Raw genomic sequence first — 21,348 nt, 5'->3', positions numbered from 1 at the left:
GGAGGTCATGAGTTAGAGCAGCTGTGTCAACAGAGTGTGTATACATTGTCAATTAGTTAAGAATATTTTAAAAAAAGTATTGCATTATATTCACCCAAACTATTAAAAAAATTAGCAAGAATAACAAGTGCAACCCAATCATAAAAAAAAAGCTGCCTAAAACTGCTTATTAGAACACACACGCCAAGAGCTCAGACTTGAAAAAACCAAAAACAGCCCAGAAATGTGCTGTGCATAAATTAGTAGGAAGCCATCGTTAAAGAGGGAAGGTTAGATGGAAGAAATTTGTGGTGTTGGCTCCAATTCTCTACCAAGTAAGTTGAATTTTTTTAAAATCCTGTAAATTATTATTTATATGATATGAAGATGATCATGTACGAGTTTGCATTATTTAGAAATACTTTATGTAAATGAAAATGGATTCGCAACCAGCTAATTATCCCACTGAACAGAAATTGGGAGCCATATGGATATGGGCATATGTCCCTCAATTATAAACAAGACAAATATTTCGCCTATCTTCTTCGCTCTCGTTACTGAACCACCACGTGTGCCTGCCGATACCACCACATAATTTATCACGCCTTCAATCATGGCAGTGATACTGAACATATCCTTTCAAAAAGAAAATCTTCAATTCTTCTTTTAAAGATCCCCAAAAAACAATGAGAGGGTTTTGATTAATGTGTAGGTTTGACTCGACCTACCGTTGAAGTTGATTCGATTATTAATATTGATAATAAATGTATGAATTTGAGAGGTGTTTTTTTTAAAAAATTTCTTATACATAAATTATTAAATTTTTATTAATTTGAAGTATTTAACTTATTAAAGAACTCTTAAAGTAGTCAGAAAATTTTATTTTTCTTTAATAATCTAGATTTGAGTAGTATAGTATGTATATATATGCATAGGTTTAGATGGAGTTAAATAGATAGAAGAACGGGTGGGGGCTATCACCTCTAAATTAGACCTCAAATTTCTATACGTATATTTATATTTTTGATTGAGAATATGTTTTTGCCTCATAAATTTTATAATTTTTTAAAATTTTATAAATTTATGTCATAACATAAAATTTTACATTCATCCATGAGTTTAGATATAGGTATTTTAAAAAAAAATTGTTTGAGTTACTAATTTATGAATGATTAATTTAAGGGTTTGGGGTTTAATAGTTATATTCGATTAAAGTGTTAATTTTTTTTCACGTTTTGTAAAAAAAGAATGACAAAATTAAAAATTAGACCTAAACAAAAAGTAGATAAAAAGGGTAGGAAAAAGTGGAAGGTGAAACATGCCACATGTAAGTTGACGTGTGGGTCACCTGAAGCACTTAGAAGAAGTTCCGGCAGTCTCCACCACCTTATAAAAAGGCTGCACCTTCTCGTTAGCTTTCATAGCTTCCATTATTAATTTATCTTGCAACAAGAAAACTGACTTGAAAATGGCAAGTGCAGGCGACTATGAAAGCCAACGCCGTGTACCTGTTCCTCCTTCAAAGCCATTCCTCAAGTCTTTACGAACAAATCTGAAGGAGACTTTCTTCCCCGATGACCCTTTTAAGCAGTTCAAGAATCAGCCTACTCCCAGGAAGCTTTTGCTGGGATTACACTACTTTGTACCCATTCTGGAATGGGCTCCTCGTTACACTTTCGACTTCTTCAAGGCCGACTTGATTGCCGGTATCACCATTGCTAGCCTTGCTGTTCCTCAAGGGATAAGCTATGCCAATTTGGCTTCCATTCCACCCATTATTGGACTTTGTAACTTATTCAATCCCCCTCTTCTTCTTCTTCTTCTTCTTTCTTAATGAATCACCATTTTTACAAACTCCATTTGGATTGCAGATTCAAGCTTTGTTCCGCCACTGATATATGCCATGTTGGGGAGTTCCAGAGATTTGGCTGTGGGGACTGTGGCCGTCGCATCTCTTCTAATATCTTCAATGCTTGGGAAGGTTGTTAGCCCTACTAACGACCCCAAGGAATATGTTCAGTTAGTCTTCACCGCCACTTTCTTTGCTGGTCTGTTCCAAGCTTCCCTCGGCATCTTAAGGTATAAACAAAATATTAATTTAATGGGTAAATTACACAAATGGTCATCTACTATAGGCGTTACTTTTTGAATTCCACAATTATTAAAAGCTAAAAAATGGTCCACTGATTATAGGACATTACTTTGTTGAGTCTTCCAACTATTAAAAGTTACAAAACGGTTACTTGACTATTCATATGTTTCAAACACGTCCTTTTATATTAAAAAATTTACGGTCATTTGAGATGAACGTTAACCAGTGTTTGAAAGCAACATCGGTGCCAATAAACATCATTAAAATATGTTTTTATCATATTTCAATCAACAAGTTAACGTTTAGCTCAGAGAAACATCAATTTTTTAATGACAAATGATGATTTTAAAATATATGAATAATCCAGTGACCATTTTGTAACTTTTAATAGTTGGATGACTCAACAAAAAAATCTCATAGTCGGGGATTATTTTATAGCTATTAATAATCAGTGGACTCAACAAAATAACGTCATGTAGTCAGGAAATTATTTGTATACTTTATTCTAATTTAATTACTAATTATTGGTTGATTTATGTTTGTTAAAACATTGTAGACTTGGAATTATGGTGGATTTTCTGTCACATGCAACCATAGTGGGATTTATGGGTGGAGCAGCCACGATTGTGTGTTTACAACAACTCAAAGGGATACTTGGTTTAGTCCATTTCACTCATGAGACTGATATTGTTTCCGTTATGCGCTCCGTTTTCGGCCAAATTCACCAGGTTCAATTTACTTTAATTAATTTACTCAATACTCGTGGTTATTGAAAATTAGTTAATTATATTTGTGAAATTGCAGTGGAGGTGGGAGAGTGCTGTTCTCGGCTGTTGTTTCCTTTTCTTCCTTCTCCTCACAAGATACTTTGTGAGTGCATCTTCTCCTCTTTTCCATCTAATCATTTTCCACTCACAAGTTAAATTCTTCCATTGTACAATTTTTTATTTAATTTTTTTTGAATTTATACGAAATACTTGGATGTGTTGATTCCATGTAGAGCAAGAGAAAGGCGGCTTTCTTTTGGATAAACGCCATGGCACCGCTCACCTCAGTTATTTTGGGAAGCCTTCTGGTTTATCTGACGCATGCAGAAAAACATGGGGTTCAAGTGGTCAGTTTCTCTCTCTCTCTCTCTCTCCCCTATGCAGGGTGATATTTATGGATAAGCATGTACTTATATAGATATATATATATATGTTTATTGTTATTACGAACATAACAGGTGTTATTGTGATCATTACGAGTGTTACAGTCATATAATAACAATTTTGAACGATGCTTTTTTTTGGTTATATAGCAGCCACTGTTCCGATAGCGGAACGCTATTTAAATCTCTGTGGATAAGTAATACTATATAAGGAAATTTTGTTGGTTTTCTGTCTAGATTGGGCACTTGAAGAAAGGGTTGAATCCACCGTCTGCGTCCGACCTGGCGTTCCAGTCGCCGCATTTGATGGCGGCTATAAAAACAGGAATCATCATTGGCATCATTGGCCTTGCTGTTAGTCATCTTTTTTGGCTTTGAGTAATAAATTGAGCACTAATGTATAAGATTCTGATTGTGATAAAATTATACAGGAAGGGATTGCAGTGGGAAGAACCTTCGCCATGTTCAAGAACTATCACATTGACGGTAACAAAGAGATGATAGCCTTTGGAATGATGAACATTGCTGGCTCCTGCACCTCCTGCTACTTAACTGCAGGTTCTGCTCATGCCTCTGCTTGATTTGAGCCATTGAGAAATGCTCCCAGTTACTTACAAGTTGTATAATTGCAGGACCATTTTCTAGAACTGCTGTGAACTTCAACGCCGGTAGCCAAAGTGCGGTCTCCAACATCGTCATGGCAACAGCTGTGATGTTCACTTTGTTATTTCTAACACCATTGTTCCATTACACTCCTCTGGTGGTGCTTTCCTCTATAATCATAGCTGCCATGCTTGGCCTGCTCGACTACGAAGCAGCAATTCACCTGTGGAAAATTGACAAATTCGACTTCTTCATCTGCTTGGGGGCATATTTAGGCGTTGTCCTCGGAAGCGTTGAGATTGGTCTAATCATAGCAGTAAGCTCGGTTAAATCTTTGCACTTGCTAAGCTAACACAAAAATCATTAATATATAACCATGGATGCAGATCACTGTTTCCTTGCTAAGGATTATTCTCTTTGTGGCGAGGCCTAGAACAATCGTTCTCGGTAATATTCCCAACTCTGGGATCTATACAAGTATGGATCAATACCCTGTTGCCAACAATGTTCCCGGGATTCTCATACTTCAGATTGATGCCCCTATTTACTTTGCCAATGCAAGCTATCTAAGAGAAAGGTAGCAAAAAGCACTTTTATTTAAGCCTACTTAGATGATTACTATGTAATTGTACTTTCCACCATATTTTTCTTCTTCTAGGATTTCGAGATGGATTTACGAAGAGGAAGGCAGGTTGAAATCTGCAGGAGAATCAAGCTTACACTATGTCATATTAGATTTGAGTGGTAAGTGAAGAAAGCTTAGGAAATATATATAAGAATCTATACTTGTAACATTCCAGAGAAATTTATTTTACAGCCGTGGGTAGCATTGATACTAGTGGCATTAGCATGCTCGAAGAACTCTTGAAGAATGTCGATGGAAAAGATCTACAGGTATAAACCAGTTTCTGTCGTATTTCAGTTCTTAAGCATTGTTCTGTCGTTCAAAATTGTAAGCTTAAATGAATATTTTTGCCATTGATTTGATCAGCTTGCATTGGCTAACCCACGAAGCGAGGTGATGAAGAAGCTAGACAAGTCGAAACTCATCGACAAGATTGGGCAAGGATGGATCTTCCTGACAGTAGGAGAGGCTGTTTCAGCTTGTAATTTCCTGCTACACACATGCAAGACGACTCGTGTTGTACAAGATAACAACGTCTAAGCTTCTAGTATTACATAGAAATATATATAATACTCACATATATATATATATATATATATATGCCAGTCGAATCGAACTAGTAAACTTCTTGATGCCAAGAAAGGAGCTTCGTGAAAATCATTCACCTGTTCTGGTTGATGCATGAGAAGACACTTTTGAGGAAGTGATTAAGCTTTGTAATATTATATAAATGAATTATGTATTTAAATTTTCACCATATTGAAGGTCCTGCTGGGTTTCTTCTCTGCTTAACTAGTGGTGATGATGGGATACAAGCAATAACTGTTAAATACAAGCAGGATTTAATTGTATTCTGAAACCCAGGAGTGAAGTTTCAACATAGTCGCAAAGGCGAACCAAATGAATGCATAATATTCTCTTGTAAATTAAGGTAATAATTATTTTTACAAGATACGATCATATTAGAATAAAAATAATTTTAGAATATATGCAAGCTCTCCAGGGACTTTACCAATCCAAACATTTCATGTCACTCACATTGTACGGCGCACCCTTAAGGCCTTAACCCTATCAGATTTGTAACACCCCAATTTATGGGGTTAAATTTTTTTAATTAAATGTGGGGGTTTAATGTATCAATCAAATTTTGTATTATCTTCAACCACCCTACCCCAGTCTACACCTCAACCTCCACCCACCATATTTTGTATTATTTATTTCAATAATTGTAGGAAAATAAAGAATCACAAGTGGCTAAGAGTTGTCTCGAACCGTGCTTTCCTTCTTAACATGCGCCACCAAAAAGCACCTGCCTCCACCCCTCTTATAACTCTGCACCCCGATGGTGCGCATGGAGATAATCTACGCATCACCCAATTTCCGCGACTTGCTTCGTTCTTCCACCACCGCTTCCGGATCCACCATGTTGGTTCGCCCAGGTAAATCATCCCTCTCTAGCATCCCGATACAACGTCGTGCGGTAGCCCATATGGCTTCGACAATTCTTATTCGTCTTAGTTTTGGTCGAACTCCTTGTTTTCTGAAGTCCTGGGGAAGATCAAACGGATGACGCTTATTGTTTAGATCGAGATGTTCCTTCCTTGTTGCCGTTGGATTCGGATGTACAGATGGTGGGAGTATTTCCCGGTTGATCTCATGGCTGGTACCACGTATCATGCTTGTTCTTCGAGAAATATCAAAGTCGGTTGAACATCCGTCCGAGCTTCCCAAGTGGAACTACGATGGATGAAGTACCATGGAAATCGGAGCTGCAACTGCAAATAAAAGCATCATCTTCTTCTTCATTAGCGGCTGCTCCTGATGTTGGCCTCAACTCTCTTGAATCTGCCATTTCCAAGAAATATAGTGATGCGTGAAAAGAGAGAAAGAAATAGTTGAAAGTTGCGTGAGAAATGAAACTTCACGCAACTTGAAATTGAGTTGAATTTGTAATAAATCACGTGGTGGTAGATAATGAAAAGGAAGATGGGCAAACCATAATTTCAGTCATCAATTTTTGGTAAAGTTCTGAAATTGTCCTCTAGTTATGATGTAGTTTTGATCATGCTATGATAATTTAAGTTAATTCAATTTAGTCCCTAATTTTAGTAATTAGATATTATATTGGCTCCACAAGTTTTTAGATTTACCAATTGGGTCCTAAAATTATTATTATTTAGATTCTAATAAATTATTTTTATGGCGAGGAAATTATTTGGAATCGAGTTCGTATATTTGATGGTCCGGGTACGTGAAAGAAAAATTGAAAGCTCGAAATCAATTATAATGAGTTCAAATTCGAGAAAAAATGAGGCTCTGGCATCGTATTTGAATATACCTAAAAAAAATATTTTGGATTCTCTTCAACGTCCTGGGTTCGAATCCGAAGTTCGTTTTGCCAAATTCGCACTCGCTAAGCCATTTTTCCATATTTTACCTTCGAATTCAAGTTACCTTCTCAATTAAGTTCAGTTTTTGACGTACATTTGGTTGCTTTGTATCGGAGGGATTATTGGAAGTTGATTTCAAGATCGAGAGCATTCAAATATATTTTAAATGATCGACCAGTATGGCATAGAAATCAAGGTAATACTTCACTACCTCTTTATGCTTTATGGAACATGTTGATATTGCTAAATGCATGAATAAGATAATGTTGATCACTTTAGTGGACTTGAATAATTTATATACCCGATATGAATGTGGTAGAAATTATGTAACTGATTACGGATCGAATGACTAATATAAGAGATTGAGGAATTGTTAGAATTAAATTACAAGTTTGTGATTGGTGATAAAGAAATCAACCCTGAATTTGTAACTTATATTTTATATCATCAAAATTTAAATGTTAAAGGTACTTGGACGAAAAATTATGCGAATACTCCGGTAGGGTAAAAGTACGAAAACACCTTTATGTTGTAGGATGACAAGAATTGTCCCTGTAAGTTGGTTAATGACTCTGAAAAGACATATTGATCCGATATAATTACATATGTGCATAAGAAATAATGGTTTTGTTTAGAAAATTTGGATAACTTGTTTTTAATGCCAAAAAGGGTTTGCGCAAGATGCTATAAGTTTGTTAAGGAATAATTTCAAGATTAGAGAATATTCGGGAAAGTAATTGACCATAGGATCTTTAAATTATAATTATTTTCGTTAAGAGCTAATATCGAAATTATCTGGTTAGGAAATTACAAAAATGCCCCTGAGAGGTAAAATAGTCCGAGTTGACCCTAAATGAGAAAGTACTTTGAGAATTTGTACTTAACTCGATTAAGTACGAATTTGATTGTTAAGATCCTGACTTAGTGCAGAAAATTCTTGATATTCCGTTGGTAAAAATCTGAGAAGACACTTGACCCGAAAATATCCGAGTTTCGAGTAAATACCTGAAGAACAATTTATCGGGGTGCTCTTTTATGAGAATTGTTCGAAGGAACTGAAATAGATGATAAATTGGAATTAAATAATAAGACAGGATGAAAGAAAATGATTGAAATACATTAGATCTATAGAATGACCAGAATACCCTTGTAATGGAAATAACCCAAGAATATCACCAAGCTCAGGAATGATTGGTTATCCTCGAGCTCTGAAATGAATGGAATAAAATTGAACACCAAAATTACCAAAATAACCTTCTGGCCTAAACTACGTAAATGTCTTGGATTAATTAAGGAATCCAAATAAGCATAGGTGTTGGACTACCTTTAAAAGTAATGGAACACAATTTAAGTGAGTAGATCAACCCTAAAGCTATGTCAATACCTGGATGGCATAGATATTACTTGAACACGTGTTCGTCTTCTCAAGTTTGGCTCGATGATAAATTTTGGAAGTATTCAGCTCAGCTCAACTCTATATCGCATTAAGTACTAAGAATTGGACGTTTGTTCGACAAATCAACCACGAAGACCAAATTGAGTGGAATGGAAGTATAAGTATCTAAAATTCAGGAACATTTGAATTACTCTGGAAAATCCCAAAGTACTGGAATGGACATGATTGCTAAATGAACTAGGTAACCTCAATGACTGAGGATTTAGTAAGTGATTTGGATAAGTCTGGAAACTCTGATGAGTTTACATAGTGTACAATTACAATGGGTTATGAACAAAATAATCAAAAACGTCAGCATTACATGATATTGTGGAAGCGTGGAAATGACATAAAGACATTGGAAGATCTATTCAGCGATGGTTTCAAAAAAAATGATTTATGGACAAGAATTTGTGGTATTAAAGAGTAAATACCCTGGAAGAACAATGAATTGACCAATCGACAAGCATTAGTTCTGGGAACTATTCATCTAAGAGTTGTCCGATAATCCGATCAATCGACATAGAATGTAAATGTCCTGAACCTTCATTTCTTCCTTATCAGCTCAAGTCACATTATGAATAACTGATGATTCTGTTAGTTATTGAACTCTTCCAATAGTGATTCTGAATTTCGATATTCTATCGGTATACTGAAGATCCGTGTTCCTCTACTTGTTAAGATTATCCAATATATTTGAATACTATATGTAAATTCTGGTGTGTACCCTACTCACATGAATAGTTTACCTGATTTTTGATTTGATTTCTGATCTGATACTTGACATGGATTCTGATATGATATCTGACATGGATTCTGATATGATACTTGACTTGGATTCTGATATGATACTTGACCTGGATTTTGATATGATACTTGATGTGAATTATGATTTGATTTTTGATATATCCGTTTACGGACAGAACATGTTTTATTTGGGGGGTAATGTTGGAGGAAGAATACATGGAGGCTCCTCGGCTGTGTGCTCAGGGCCTTACTTACCGGCTCCTCGGCTGTGTGCTCAGGGCCTTACTGGACTTAATGGTGGGTGTATGGTTCTGGGGAACCTACACCTATTGGACTTGGCAGATGGGGGTAGTGTTCATATTTTAAAAATATGTTTTAAAAGATCTAAATCTTTTTATTGGTTTTACGGGAACACACTAGATAACCTATTTTGATATCCTGAACCTAGACATCTGAAATATTTCTATCTGAACTGAATATTATCTGCTACTACCTGAAATATCAATGGGACCTTAGCTCATCCAAAGAAATCTGTAAATATCTGAACCAATAAGGAAAAATACGTTTATCTGTATTTGCATGTTCTTCAGCATCATCTGGTAGTTCTGTATTACTGAGTTTTCCGAAGCTCACTCTATTACTCACCATTGTAGGTTAAAAGAATTGTACCAGTACAACTATCAACATCAGTAAAGGAGTTCTTCCGGCATTGCTTGCAGAGTATGGTACATGTGATTAGGGGGCATGTAATTGTGTTTTGTTTTATATATGAGTCTGAAAATCTGTTTTAATTCTATATACCTATTTAAAGATTTTATAAGTTTACAAGTTTTGATAAAAAGTTTTAAATCTTCCGCTATTTTACAGTGGGTCGCTCCGGTGGCCCTAATGTGACACTCCAGATCGGATCGGGTTACCCTTATCGGTCTGAGGGTGTTACAAGATTTGAATTCACCCCATGTGAATATTTTATACACTTAAATTAGTTCATGTATATAAACACTTTCCATGCTTTTATCCAATCAATACGGAATATAAACTTTTCATTTAACACAATTCACAAGTAACCTACTTTGAATATTAATTTTTTATTCATCATTCAATCATTTTGAGCATATGATTTACTGATATAAAAGTCTTATAAAATAGAATATAAAATCGTAATTTTATAATTTAAATTTTTATATTTGCCCATTGAAAATATGCCTTAAAATTTCAAAATATCAAAATTTTCTAATTGCTTCCATATGAGATAATTGGAGTACTATGTCAGGCACACATACGGGTGCTTATTGAGTGAGACGATCACAAGTTGTGTAGTGCTCGATTCGTGCTCGTTAAAAAAATTATTGCTCGACTCTACTAATTGTTCGTTAAAATTTTGCTTGACTCGTGCTCGTTAAAAAGATTGTTGTTCGACTCGCTGCTCGTTAAGTTCACCAAAATATTTACCTTATTTTTGTAAGTATAGCTAAAATTTACCGATACTATATAGAGATTAATATAAGCATACATTAACAAATTTAATCAAAAGAATAATAAAAAAATGTATGAAATAATTTTAAAGTTTAAACTTTAAAAAAGCAATCCACAAATTTGTTAAACTAGTAAATTAGATTAGTAAAATAGTAATAATTATTAATTAGTAATTTATCATCTTTTTTGTTATAAATTAGCACATTAGTAATTATTATTTAGATATTTTAATGAAATAATTTTTAAAGTAATTACTAAAAAATTATTAAAAAAATTAACGAACAGCTCGCGAACTCATCGAGTCGAGTTGGTCCTTGCTCGACTCAACTCGTTAAGGTCTTGAGTTGAGCTTGAATCAACCCGAATCTAACATTTACAGAATTTTGATCGAGTTGAGTTCGAGCTGCTCAACTCATTAAGCATCTCTAGGCACACATTGACACACTTGTTGGAAAAAATTGAGACACCTGAATCAACAAGCTGCTGCTTTGTCAACAGTTTGTAGATGAACAGATGAACGTTCCATGAATACTTTGATACAAAGAACTAAATAGATGATGAGTGAGTACAATCAACGGCGAATGAAATCATGTTAAGCATTTAGAAATTGTCAAAAAAGTTAAAAACAAATCTGCAGAAATAGCGAAAGGACTAGAGAGAAGACAGAAGGGGAAAGTGAACTGATAAGAAACAAGGGTATTTCATTGAAACTCAATTTGCATGAACTTTAGCCCAATAGTTACATTTATTTATAGCCCAATATAAACTATCCTAACAACCCAGTAGTTATAATTGTGAATAGCCTGCTAATGGCTTTTTTTCGGCCAAATTGGCTCATTAGGGCAACCGACAAAATAATTTAGGCCATTAGGGCACCCAAACATTTAATTTGGGATCTACGGCAAATTGAACAGTCCCCATGGAACTCGTCACGCAGACATGACGAGTTCCATGGGATATAGTTTTTTTAATGGGCTGTGTCAGGAACGTCAGCATGACGAGTTCTAACGGGAAAAAATGTTTTCCCTTTAAGTTGTGCAGATCATCTTCAATCTCTTACTTTAGACACTCATTTCATCTTCAATTTCCTACGCAAAAAAACTCCTTTCATCTAACTAAAAACATTTCAAACAATGAGCAACAAATTTTTCACAGTTGTCCATTATAATGGCGAAATTCTACAAACTGATGTTGGTGTTGTGTTTAAGTCAGACAGATCGATCGATATGATGTTCCCTGTAGATGTATCGCATCGCCAAATGAAGCAAAAAATTGAGAGAAAAGTTGGAGCTTTTGTTTCATGTTTAAGTTATCGACACTTGATCTCCTCAAATCCAATGACTTATGGAAAAGTTCAGCTTGATGATGATGACGATGTTGTTGTTATGGTTGGACTTCATCAATCATCAGATAATAATATAGTGGTGATGTACGTCGAAACGATGAATGCAACTGATATTCTGACGTCATCAGTACCAGCTCGAAGAATAGAAGAAGCATGACCCTCTCAACCACATGGAAGTTATGGTGATGAGAACCTTTATGGACGGTTCGGTGAAAGCCTTGTTGAATTTAGCGAGGATGATGAAGAAATTGTTCCGTTGGTAGATGATGTCGACACAACATTAGTTGATGAGTCTGATATTGTTGAGGCTGCTTCAGAGGGACAAGATTTGGATGTTGAGGAAGACGTATGGGAGGTAACTCTTTCACGATGTAAAGGATTGCAGAATGCTCCAAATGTTTGGGTAATGACAAACCTTGAACCTGAATTCAATCATCATGATTTGCCTCGGTATCATCATGCAATTGCCATGCATGACATTAACTACGATGCTATGCGGAATCCTGAAATATTTGATATGCTAGAGTTATGTGTTACCCATTGGGGTTCTTCAAACGAGCTATCATATGAGTTGGCTATTGGGTCTCAGTTTGAAACAAAAAAATGCACAACTAGCAATCAAAGAGTACTGTATCAAAGCTCATCTTTAATTCTATATCGCAGAGTCAAATAAAAAACTTATTTCGTAAGGTGTATACACCATGATGTTGGCTATAAATGGAGGATACGAGTATCATACCTACAACGTAAGATGTTGTGGGAAGTCACAAGGTTCAATGCAGAGTACACATGTACAATGACCTCATTGACACAAGACCACAGACATTTAGATTCAGATGTCATATGCTCTTATGTGAAGTTGTTGGTGGAAAAAATCCAAGAGTGCCCGTTAATGTGTTAGTGGCATCCATTCGGAATACATTGGGTTATATTCTGACTTATTACAAGACATGGATGGCTAAACGGAAAGCAATAATCTTGTTGTATGATGATTGTGATCAGTCATATAATGAGCTACCACGTCTGCTGCAAGCAATTGAATTTTTTCATCCCTGGAACCATTGTTAGGTACTATACTCATCCTGCAGTCACGCTTGAGGGAGACGTTATCCCGGGAAGAGAATTTTTGGTGGCTTGTTCTAGGCGATTAAGCCAGCTATCGAAGGGTTTAGATTTTTCAAACAAATGATTCAAGTCGATGACACTTTTCTGTATAGGCTCTACAAAACACGTCTTGATGATAGTCGTTGCACAATATAGAGACAAAAATATTTTCCCCATTGCTTTCGCCATTGTTAAAAATGAATCGGAGGAAACTTGGAATTTCTTTTTCTCTAACTTGTGTTCCCATGTTGTCACTTAGATCGGTCGCTTGAGTTGTTAAGCACAATTGGTAGACCCGAAAATAGATGGAAGCCACCTCACGCTTATCTTGCATATTGTATACGTCATATCGCGTCGAATTCAATGAAGAGGTTTAAGCATAAAAATATCAAAAATGAGATTATCAACATGGGTAAGTACCTTAGTATTTGTGATTAATTATTTATGCTTCATTAATGTTTTTTAGTAACATTTAAGTTACTGTTTTTTAGGGTATGCTTTACTCCAACCAAACTTCCGTGCACGACTTGAAAAGTTGAGAAGATACGGAGACGATGTGTATGAGTTCGCAGCTGAAATACCAAGGGAGAGATGGTCACAAGCATATGATGTTAAGGGTCGACGTTACGACCATATGACTATCAACCTTGCTGAATGTATCAACTCAGTGCTGAAAGGGACTCGACATCTCCTGATAGTAAGTATTGTTAGGGAGACTTACTTTAGGTTGGGTAAAGTATGGGCAGACAAAAGTGCACAAATTGATGCCCTGATCAACGATGGGAGAAATTGGGCTCTAGATTTAGAGAAGGCAATGCAAAAGAATCAAACACATGCGACATCAATGTTTGTCCACAATTTTGCCAGACTTGATTTTGATTTCGTTGTCCAAGCTCTAGTTCGACCACATGAGGGAGGTAATTCTATAGCATACACTAGTAATCTGAATAGATGATGGAATGATTGTGGTTGGTTTCAAGCTTTTAGGTTCCCATACGTTCACGTTGTTGTTGCATGTATGCACATCAATGCTGACCCATACTTATATACTGATTACTGTTATAACCTACACACTATGCGTAACATTTACAGTTGTGACTTCAAGTACCTCCCAAATGAAGCATACTGGCCTACATGCACAATTTTTAAGGAATGATTGCCAAATCGTCGATTGCATAGGAAGTTACAGGGTCGACCTGAATCTAGCTGAATTCATACCGATATTGATGATCCTCAAAGAGAGCCAGGTTAACCAAAACTTTGTGGCCACTACAGAGGTGAAGGTCATAACAGAAAACATTGTCCACATATTTCAAAATATCGTGTTGAACGCTAAAATAAGCGTTACAAAATGTTGAACTATATTTTGATATAACAATTAAGGCATAATGTTTTTGGAATTGAATTGAATTTGTTCAAGGTTTTCAAAGTTCATTTTACTTGTAATTGAGCACAAAATACGTTTTTGTACACATAGTACCGATATTGTTCATATGGTACCGATACCAAAGGTAAGTGAAGTATCGATACTCACAAGGTAGTATCGATATTACCATCATTGCTCAAATTCCAGAATGCAAAAATGGTACAGGTACCCAAAGGAGTACCGATACCAAATATAGTGGAAGTATCGATACTACCAAATTGCTCAAATTCCAGAATAAAATATTATTTTTTTTAATTTTCTTTTAAAAAATAAAAAAATATTTTTATTGCGTGACGAGTCCCTCAAGAATTTTTTTAATTAGGCTATGGGGCCCACCTAACACGACCCATTAAAAAAATTATATCCTATGAAACTCGTCACGTTGAACTGTTCAATTTACTGTAGACCCCAAATTAAATATTTGGATGTCCTAATGAGCTAAATTATTTAACCGGTTGCCCTAATGGGCCAATTTGTCCATTTTCTCCTGTTCTAACATCTTTTGAAACTAAATTTTTTATATTTTTTATTATTAAAAAATTTCTTAAAAAGGTGAGACTAAATATTATTAAATAATTTTTCAAAACTTTTGCAGGAATGGTGTCTTTTTTCTCTCCTTTATATTATATATAATTTATATATGAATTTCTGTTTTAAAAATAATAATAAGATTAAATTGTTGAAAGATTATCGAAAATCGTAAATTAGAGTCGAGTGTCGTGAGAAACTATCAACGAATGTAAATTTATTTTTCCAAATTCAATTTGATGGTTCATAGCAGGGAAGATCAACGAGATTACAAATAAGAGCCATATTTATCAGTCGTATTATCGTTAAATCCAACGCTGAGAAAACTTAAAATAAAAAAACGGTCAAACGACAAAAAAGACAAAAATATGTCACTAAAATAAAGAAAAAATGTGTCATAAATGTAGAATTATTCTTATTAAAAAATAAACAAAAAATAAAGTCGAAGAACGACAACTAATATCAAAACTCCCTCGCTAAACAAAATTAAAAAAAAGTTAATTTAATTTATAAAAGAAGGAACAAAATTGGTGTCATTTAATTTGATAGTTTCTTTGTACCGTTGAGATATAATTGCTAGTCTGTGTGTTTACTTGATTAGCTAAAAAAAACGAATAGAAATTATCATTTCTTAGTATTGGAAAACATTTTGTTAATATTCTAAAGTGGATTACAAGTAATATATATTTTAATGATTTTTAATTATTTAATAATGAAATTTAAATATTTTTACATTATTTAATGCTCAACTTGAGACCTCTAGAGATAACAACTATCTCTTTAACCACTGAAGTAGTTTGATTCATACTATAGGTGTCGTTTTGTTATGTCCATCGACTATTAAAAGTTATAAAATGATCAACCGACTATTCATATATTCTAAACTCTTCCTTTTTGGATAAAAAATTGAGGTAATACAAACTGAACTTTAATATGCTGGATAAGATATAGTCGTTTGAGATTCTAAGATTAGATTTTTAACTATCTCAGTATTAGGTTAATGTCCAGCTCAAATTGTTATCAATTACTTAACAAAAAGGACGAGTTTGGAACATATGAATAATCAAGTGATCATTTTGTAATTTTTAATAGTTAAAGGACATAACAAAGCGACGCTCTATAGTCAAATAATCATTTTGTAACTTTTAATAGTCGGAACTCAATAAAATAACATATAATCGAGGGACCATTGTAGGTTAATTTGTTTAATAGCATAAGTGATTATAAGAGATTATATGTTTAGAATTTTTTTAATCATTGAAAAGGCATAAGCCTACAAACCTAACTAATTGAATCCAAATCATCTAAAAAAGAACAATACTCTTGTTAATCACCGGATTTACTTGATAAATTCTATTACAAGTTAATTAAAACAATTACATTTAACTTCATATCAGGAACAATTTGATAATACGAGTAAAGGGAGTATAACCACTACAGCAAGCTATATTATGATGTTTTAATCATTAAGAGACGAGGTGAACATTCATTATATCATATTTTATGATTAAAATATAGGATTATTATTTTACTTATTTTTTAATACTGAACATAAAAATAAATATCTAATTATTTCAAAATAATTGTATTTTGGTTATAAAATATTAAAAGGTAAATAAATTAAAGAGATAATAGAGCATAAAATTATTTTGATTATTAATATTTAAAAATTAATTATTTAATTTATTGGATTATTATAAAATATTATTAAATTATTATAAAATAGTTATTAAATTAGTATAATATTTTTATTCGATTATCAAAATTTTATAATTTTGATAATATATTTACAAATATTTAAAATAATTTTATAAATCTAATAATCGTTTTGTATTTTTAAAAAATTAATTACAAAAACAATCATTTAAATAATATGTTATATACTTAATCTTTTAGAAAATAATTCTTACATTAACAAAATCCAATGAATGACCCAAAAAATCTGAGTCAGCTGGTCATCCCACTTCACCTGCTCTCGCTTCTCACACACGCACGATAATCTTATCGCCACTCGTTTTTTATCCCTGCCCACACTAAGGATTGATACTTTAAGAGCATCATTGCTGGAAGCAACAAATCATAAGATGGCTCTGCTTTTCTTCTTCTTCTTCTTCTTTCGTTTACAGATTTGGTCACAGTCTGCTTTTGCTCATTCTGCTATCAAGTTTCTTCCTGGGTTTGAGGGCCCTCTCCCTTTTGAACTTGAAACAGGGTAAATCTCAAGAAACTTCTGGGGTTGAAAATACTTGTTTGATCGATGTAATTATCTATACATATATGTTGTTTTCTTTGTTTGTCAGGTATGTTGGTGTTGGTGACTCGGAAGATGTTCAGCTCTTTTACTACTTTGTAAAGTCGGAGAGGAAACCCGAGGAGGACCCTCTTCTACTTTGGTTGACCGGTGGCCCTGGCTGCTCCGCCTTCTCCGGTCTTGTTTTCCAAATCGGTAATCAACCAAGAGAGCCGACATTACTAAATTCTCGTATTACCATATCCGTATCGTGCTCTTCTTGTATTGCAGGTCCATTGAAATCGAGGTTGTGCAGTACAATGGAAGCTTGCCTACATTGATTCTAAACCCTTACTCATGGACAAAGGTGATCATGCCATGAAATTTAGTGCAGAACTAGCTGTTGTGTTCTTTTGGACAATAATGATTTGTTTTCAGGCGTCAAACATCATATCATTGATTCACCGGTCGGCACAGGTTTCTCTTATCCGAGAAACAATCGTGCTATGCAAACAAGCGACTCTAAACAAGTTGGTCACCTCCATCAATTTCTTCTAAAGGTTATCCTAAAACAACCTTCTTTGGTTATCACTATCATGTAATCATAATCATTATCTGAAACAAAAAAACTATCAATTTGAAATCCAGTGGTTGATGGACATCCAGACTTCATTTCCAACCCACTCTATATTGCTGGAGATTCATATTCTGGGATTCCAGTCCCAGTCCTTGTTCAAGAGATATCAAGTGGTAAAATACTAAACCTGAACTGAGAAAAAAAATCCTGTTCAACCCTTCAAGTTGATCATGCAGGAAATGAACAAGGTAGCAAACCGATAATCACTCTACGGGGATATATACTAGGGAACCCGGTAACATGGCGAAATCTCGAAGAGAACCTCAAGATTCCTTATGCTCATCGGATGGGACTAATTTCTGATGAACTCTATGAGGTGGAGTTATCTATTCCTAATATGTACATTATTTTCCAATGCTCAAGTACGTTATACACTTTCTTTTCTTCCCAGTCATTGAAGAGAAACTGTAATGGGGAGTATCAAAATGTAGATCCAAGTAACCAGGTGTCTGAAAGATATTCAATATTTAGGTGAGTGTACGTCGAGAATTAACGTAGACCACATTTTGGAACCGAACTGTGGTCGCGATAATTACCTGATGTTTAGACACCGGTCGGAGGAACACCACCAACATCTTCTTCAAGAACTACTTCCACCCTTATTCTGCCGAGTAAATAACACGTTTTCCAGAAATGCTCATTGCTTTCAGACTTTCCTGCACTCAAATTTGATCAATTTTCATGAAATATTCATGCTCGCAGAATTATGCGTACTACCTTTGTGCTTTTTGGGCCAACGATGATGATGTCCGAAAGGCTCTTCATATTAGAAAGGTATGATGTTTTATTTGTATTTTTGAAACATTGAATTTGAGATTTGAATCTTAATATTTACGACTATAAATATTTTTTATAAGGAAAGAAGAAACTTTCGTGACTTGATGATGATGCAGGGAAGCATAGGAAATGGCATCGGTGCAATCGTAAACTACCTTATGACATAGATGTTCCAACCAGCTTTCCGTATCATGTAAACCTCAGTATGAGTGGCTTCCGCTCTTTAATATACAGGTTAGCTAGTTTATATGGTTACTACAAGTTTTAGTCCTATACTTAAACTAAATTATCAACTTGGTACTCGTATAATTTTTCTAGCAGTGACCTTTGAACTATCATTCCATTATTACACTAGGTACCATGTCATTGGGTCATATCAACTTTTTTAATCAGAAAAATATAATACTGGCCAAACATATATGAAAACTTTAACTATAATAAGGGAAATGATCATGTGCGGCAGTCTTAATATGACTAAAAAATATGTTACTACTTTTGTAATTATTTAAATAACAAAACCGTTAAAAATTACCAAAACATTATTATTTTTACTGGTTTTGTTATTTTTTTTACTGATTTTGTTATTGTTGGACATTTTACTAGAAATAATAATGTTTTAAGTAATTTTTTACCGATTTTATTTTTTAAATAATAAAAAAATCGATAATATATTTTTTTAATTGTATATTAAGGTTGTTGTATTGTAGAACTTATCATAATACATGGGCAAAACAACTATTAAGTCTACTTTTTTTTAAAAAAAAGTAATATTTTGTGTTCAGATGAGATAATTATTTTATTGATCTCCATGCAGCGGCGACCATGACATGCAGGTACCACATTTGGCAACTCAAGATTGGATAAGGTCCCTCAACTATTCAATTATTAATGATTGGCGACCATGGATGGTACAAAGTCAAGTTGCAGGGTCAGTATATATATGACTCAGAAATTTTCTTCTTTTTTTTCTCTTTTTCTTAGAAGGGGTGTTTGGCGACCATGGATGGTACAAAGTCAAGTTGCAGGGTCAGTATATATATGACTCAGAAATTTTCTTCTTTTTTTTCTCTTTTTCTTAGAAGGGGTGTTGGGGAGAAGCTAACTTGGTATACTGGGATGAATAAAATTTGTAGATACGCAAGGACATATTCTAATAGGATGACTTTTGCTACAGTCAAGGTGAGAGATTTATTTTTATGCTCATGTTCATGAACATTAAGTAAATTTATTTTTATGCTGAATTTGTAGGGAGGAGGACATACTGCTCCTGAGTATAAGCCTCTAGAGTGTTTTGCAATGTTTGATAGATGGATTTCTGGACAACCTTTGTGATAAACATGTTGATGTTCTAGCCTTATATTCTCTTTTGAATGAAAACATTAAAGTAAATTTTATTTTTATGCTGAATTTGTAGGGAGGAGGACATACTGCTCCTGAGTATAAGCCTCTAGAGTGTTTTGCAATGTTTGATAGATGGATTTCTGGACAACCTTTGTGATAAACATGTGATGTTCTAGCCTTATATTCTCTTTTGAATGAATACTACTTCAATTCTCTTGATAAAACTATATGTATTATATTGATATATCCTTAATTATTATGTTCAACGTCTAATACAATATTTATTATAAGATGAATGATACAATTAATTAAACCGGTAATACATACACTATTGCATGAGAACCAACAGCCTACAAGGTCTAATAATGCAGAAAGTCTCAATGCACAATGCATGGCGAATGTCTACAGCCGATAAGCTTTAGCTACTTAGAGTACCTCAATCAACAATTTAATAGGTACGGTTAAAAGAAGGACAAGTAAATGAACAGACAACTGAATGGATGAATCAGTCCACAAATTAGGTCGCTTCTTATTCTCTCCACATGTCTCATATTTAATTTTTTTTTCTAACAATCTGTTCTACTTATCTTTTCTTTAATTAGATAATGACACATATCATTATTATTAATTAATTAATAAAATTAAAATACTAATAATCAAAATATAATTTACAGAATCAAATGATCATAAATATAACCTGCTCATAAACATTTATCATAATCTATATTAATATTTTGTTTTCACTCAAAATTTTCCTAACATATCTAAATCTTCTAAAAGTTAGATTGGACTTGTGTCTATCTAAATCTTATCTGCTCTTGTTTTACCACTAGAACAAGAAAAGTGGAACCTCCAAGGAAGCTTAATCAGCTTGTGAATTATATCATTGATTATCAACGATCAACAATTTTTTAACCAAACATTTACTTTTGTAACTCAGACAACGTGTATTAAAATAATTAACATGAACAACTGACAGCCTTTATTTATAAAACTTATAATCTTTAATAATTAAACAAATGCAACTTTCTTAATTTATCATATTCCAATTTCCTGTCCACATACTGTTCCGTAGACCTCCTTGCTCACTCTAGGGCAGCCGTTAGCCCATTATTTTTGTTTTCTTCAATACGCATGCATGTTATTTTGCTCACTCATTAATTTAATTAGAACCAATTGAACAAATTAGATAGTAAAAAAATTAAATTCAAAAGTTACACCAATATATAACATATTGTTAATATGTTAAGAAATTCTAAATATATAATATTATAGTCCCCAGACTATTAAAAAAAACTAAAACCGAAACCTGTTTGCTTTTTCAATAAGATTTCCACCCCACCCTGTATTCATAAAACTTTAGAGTCTAATATAAAGCTCTTTGTTCAAAAATATTAAATAAATACGCTTAGTCCATCAGAAGGTGAAAACCATGTTTTTTGTAACATAATTTTCAGTGTCCG

At 33.9% G+C, this 21,348-nt stretch overlaps 1 protein-coding gene and 1 pseudogene across 1 annotated transcript; both read left to right on the top strand.

Moving 5' to 3' along the window:
- The first annotated feature begins 1,431 nt into the window (after positions 1 to 1,431).
- Positions 1,432 to 5,298, top strand: LOC120139741 (sulfate transporter 3.1-like). The gene is made up of 12 exons (XM_039154884.1): positions 1,432 to 1,766; positions 1,851 to 2,058; positions 2,628 to 2,799; positions 2,876 to 2,941; positions 3,072 to 3,185; positions 3,459 to 3,575; positions 3,653 to 3,779; positions 3,854 to 4,140; positions 4,211 to 4,401; positions 4,483 to 4,568; positions 4,642 to 4,718; positions 4,816 to 5,298. Exons 1-12 carry the CDS (start codon positions 1,448 to 1,450, stop codon positions 4,987 to 4,989), a joined length of 1,938 nt encoding a protein of 645 aa, XP_039010815.1. The 5' UTR covers positions 1,432 to 1,447; the 3' UTR covers positions 4,990 to 5,298.
- Positions 5,299 to 16,939: 11,641 nt separating this feature from the next.
- LOC120139742 lies at positions 16,940 to 19,913 on the top strand (annotated as a pseudogene).
- Positions 19,914 to 21,348: the final 1,435 nt, after the last annotated feature.

The sequence above is a fragment of the Hibiscus syriacus genome, unplaced genomic scaffold (genome assembly GCF_006381635.1).
Source record: "Hibiscus syriacus cultivar Baekdansim isolate YM2019G1 unplaced genomic scaffold, ASM638163v2 tig00110770_pilon, whole genome shotgun sequence".
NCBI lineage: Eukaryota > Viridiplantae > Streptophyta > Magnoliopsida > Malvales > Malvaceae > Hibiscus > Hibiscus syriacus.
The sequence above is the reverse complement of the archived record's forward strand: the minus strand, read 5'-3'. Positions and strand labels throughout refer to the sequence as shown.

What these genes read in the sequence shown, in the direction of transcription:
- LOC120139741 (XM_039154884.1), top strand. Translation starts at nt 1,448, where the DNA reads ATGGCAAGTGCAGGCGACTATGAAAGCCAACGCCGTGTACCTGTTCCT. An exon ending in TTCTCCTCACAAGATACTTT is followed by an intron (nt 2,942 to 3,071) that starts GTGAGTGCATCT and finishes GATTCCATGTAG; the next exon opens with AGCAAGAGAAAGGCGGCTTT. An exon ending in AAAAACATGGGGTTCAAGTG is followed by an intron (nt 3,186 to 3,458) that starts GTCAGTTTCTCT and finishes TTTTCTGTCTAG; the next exon opens with ATTGGGCACTTGAAGAAAGG.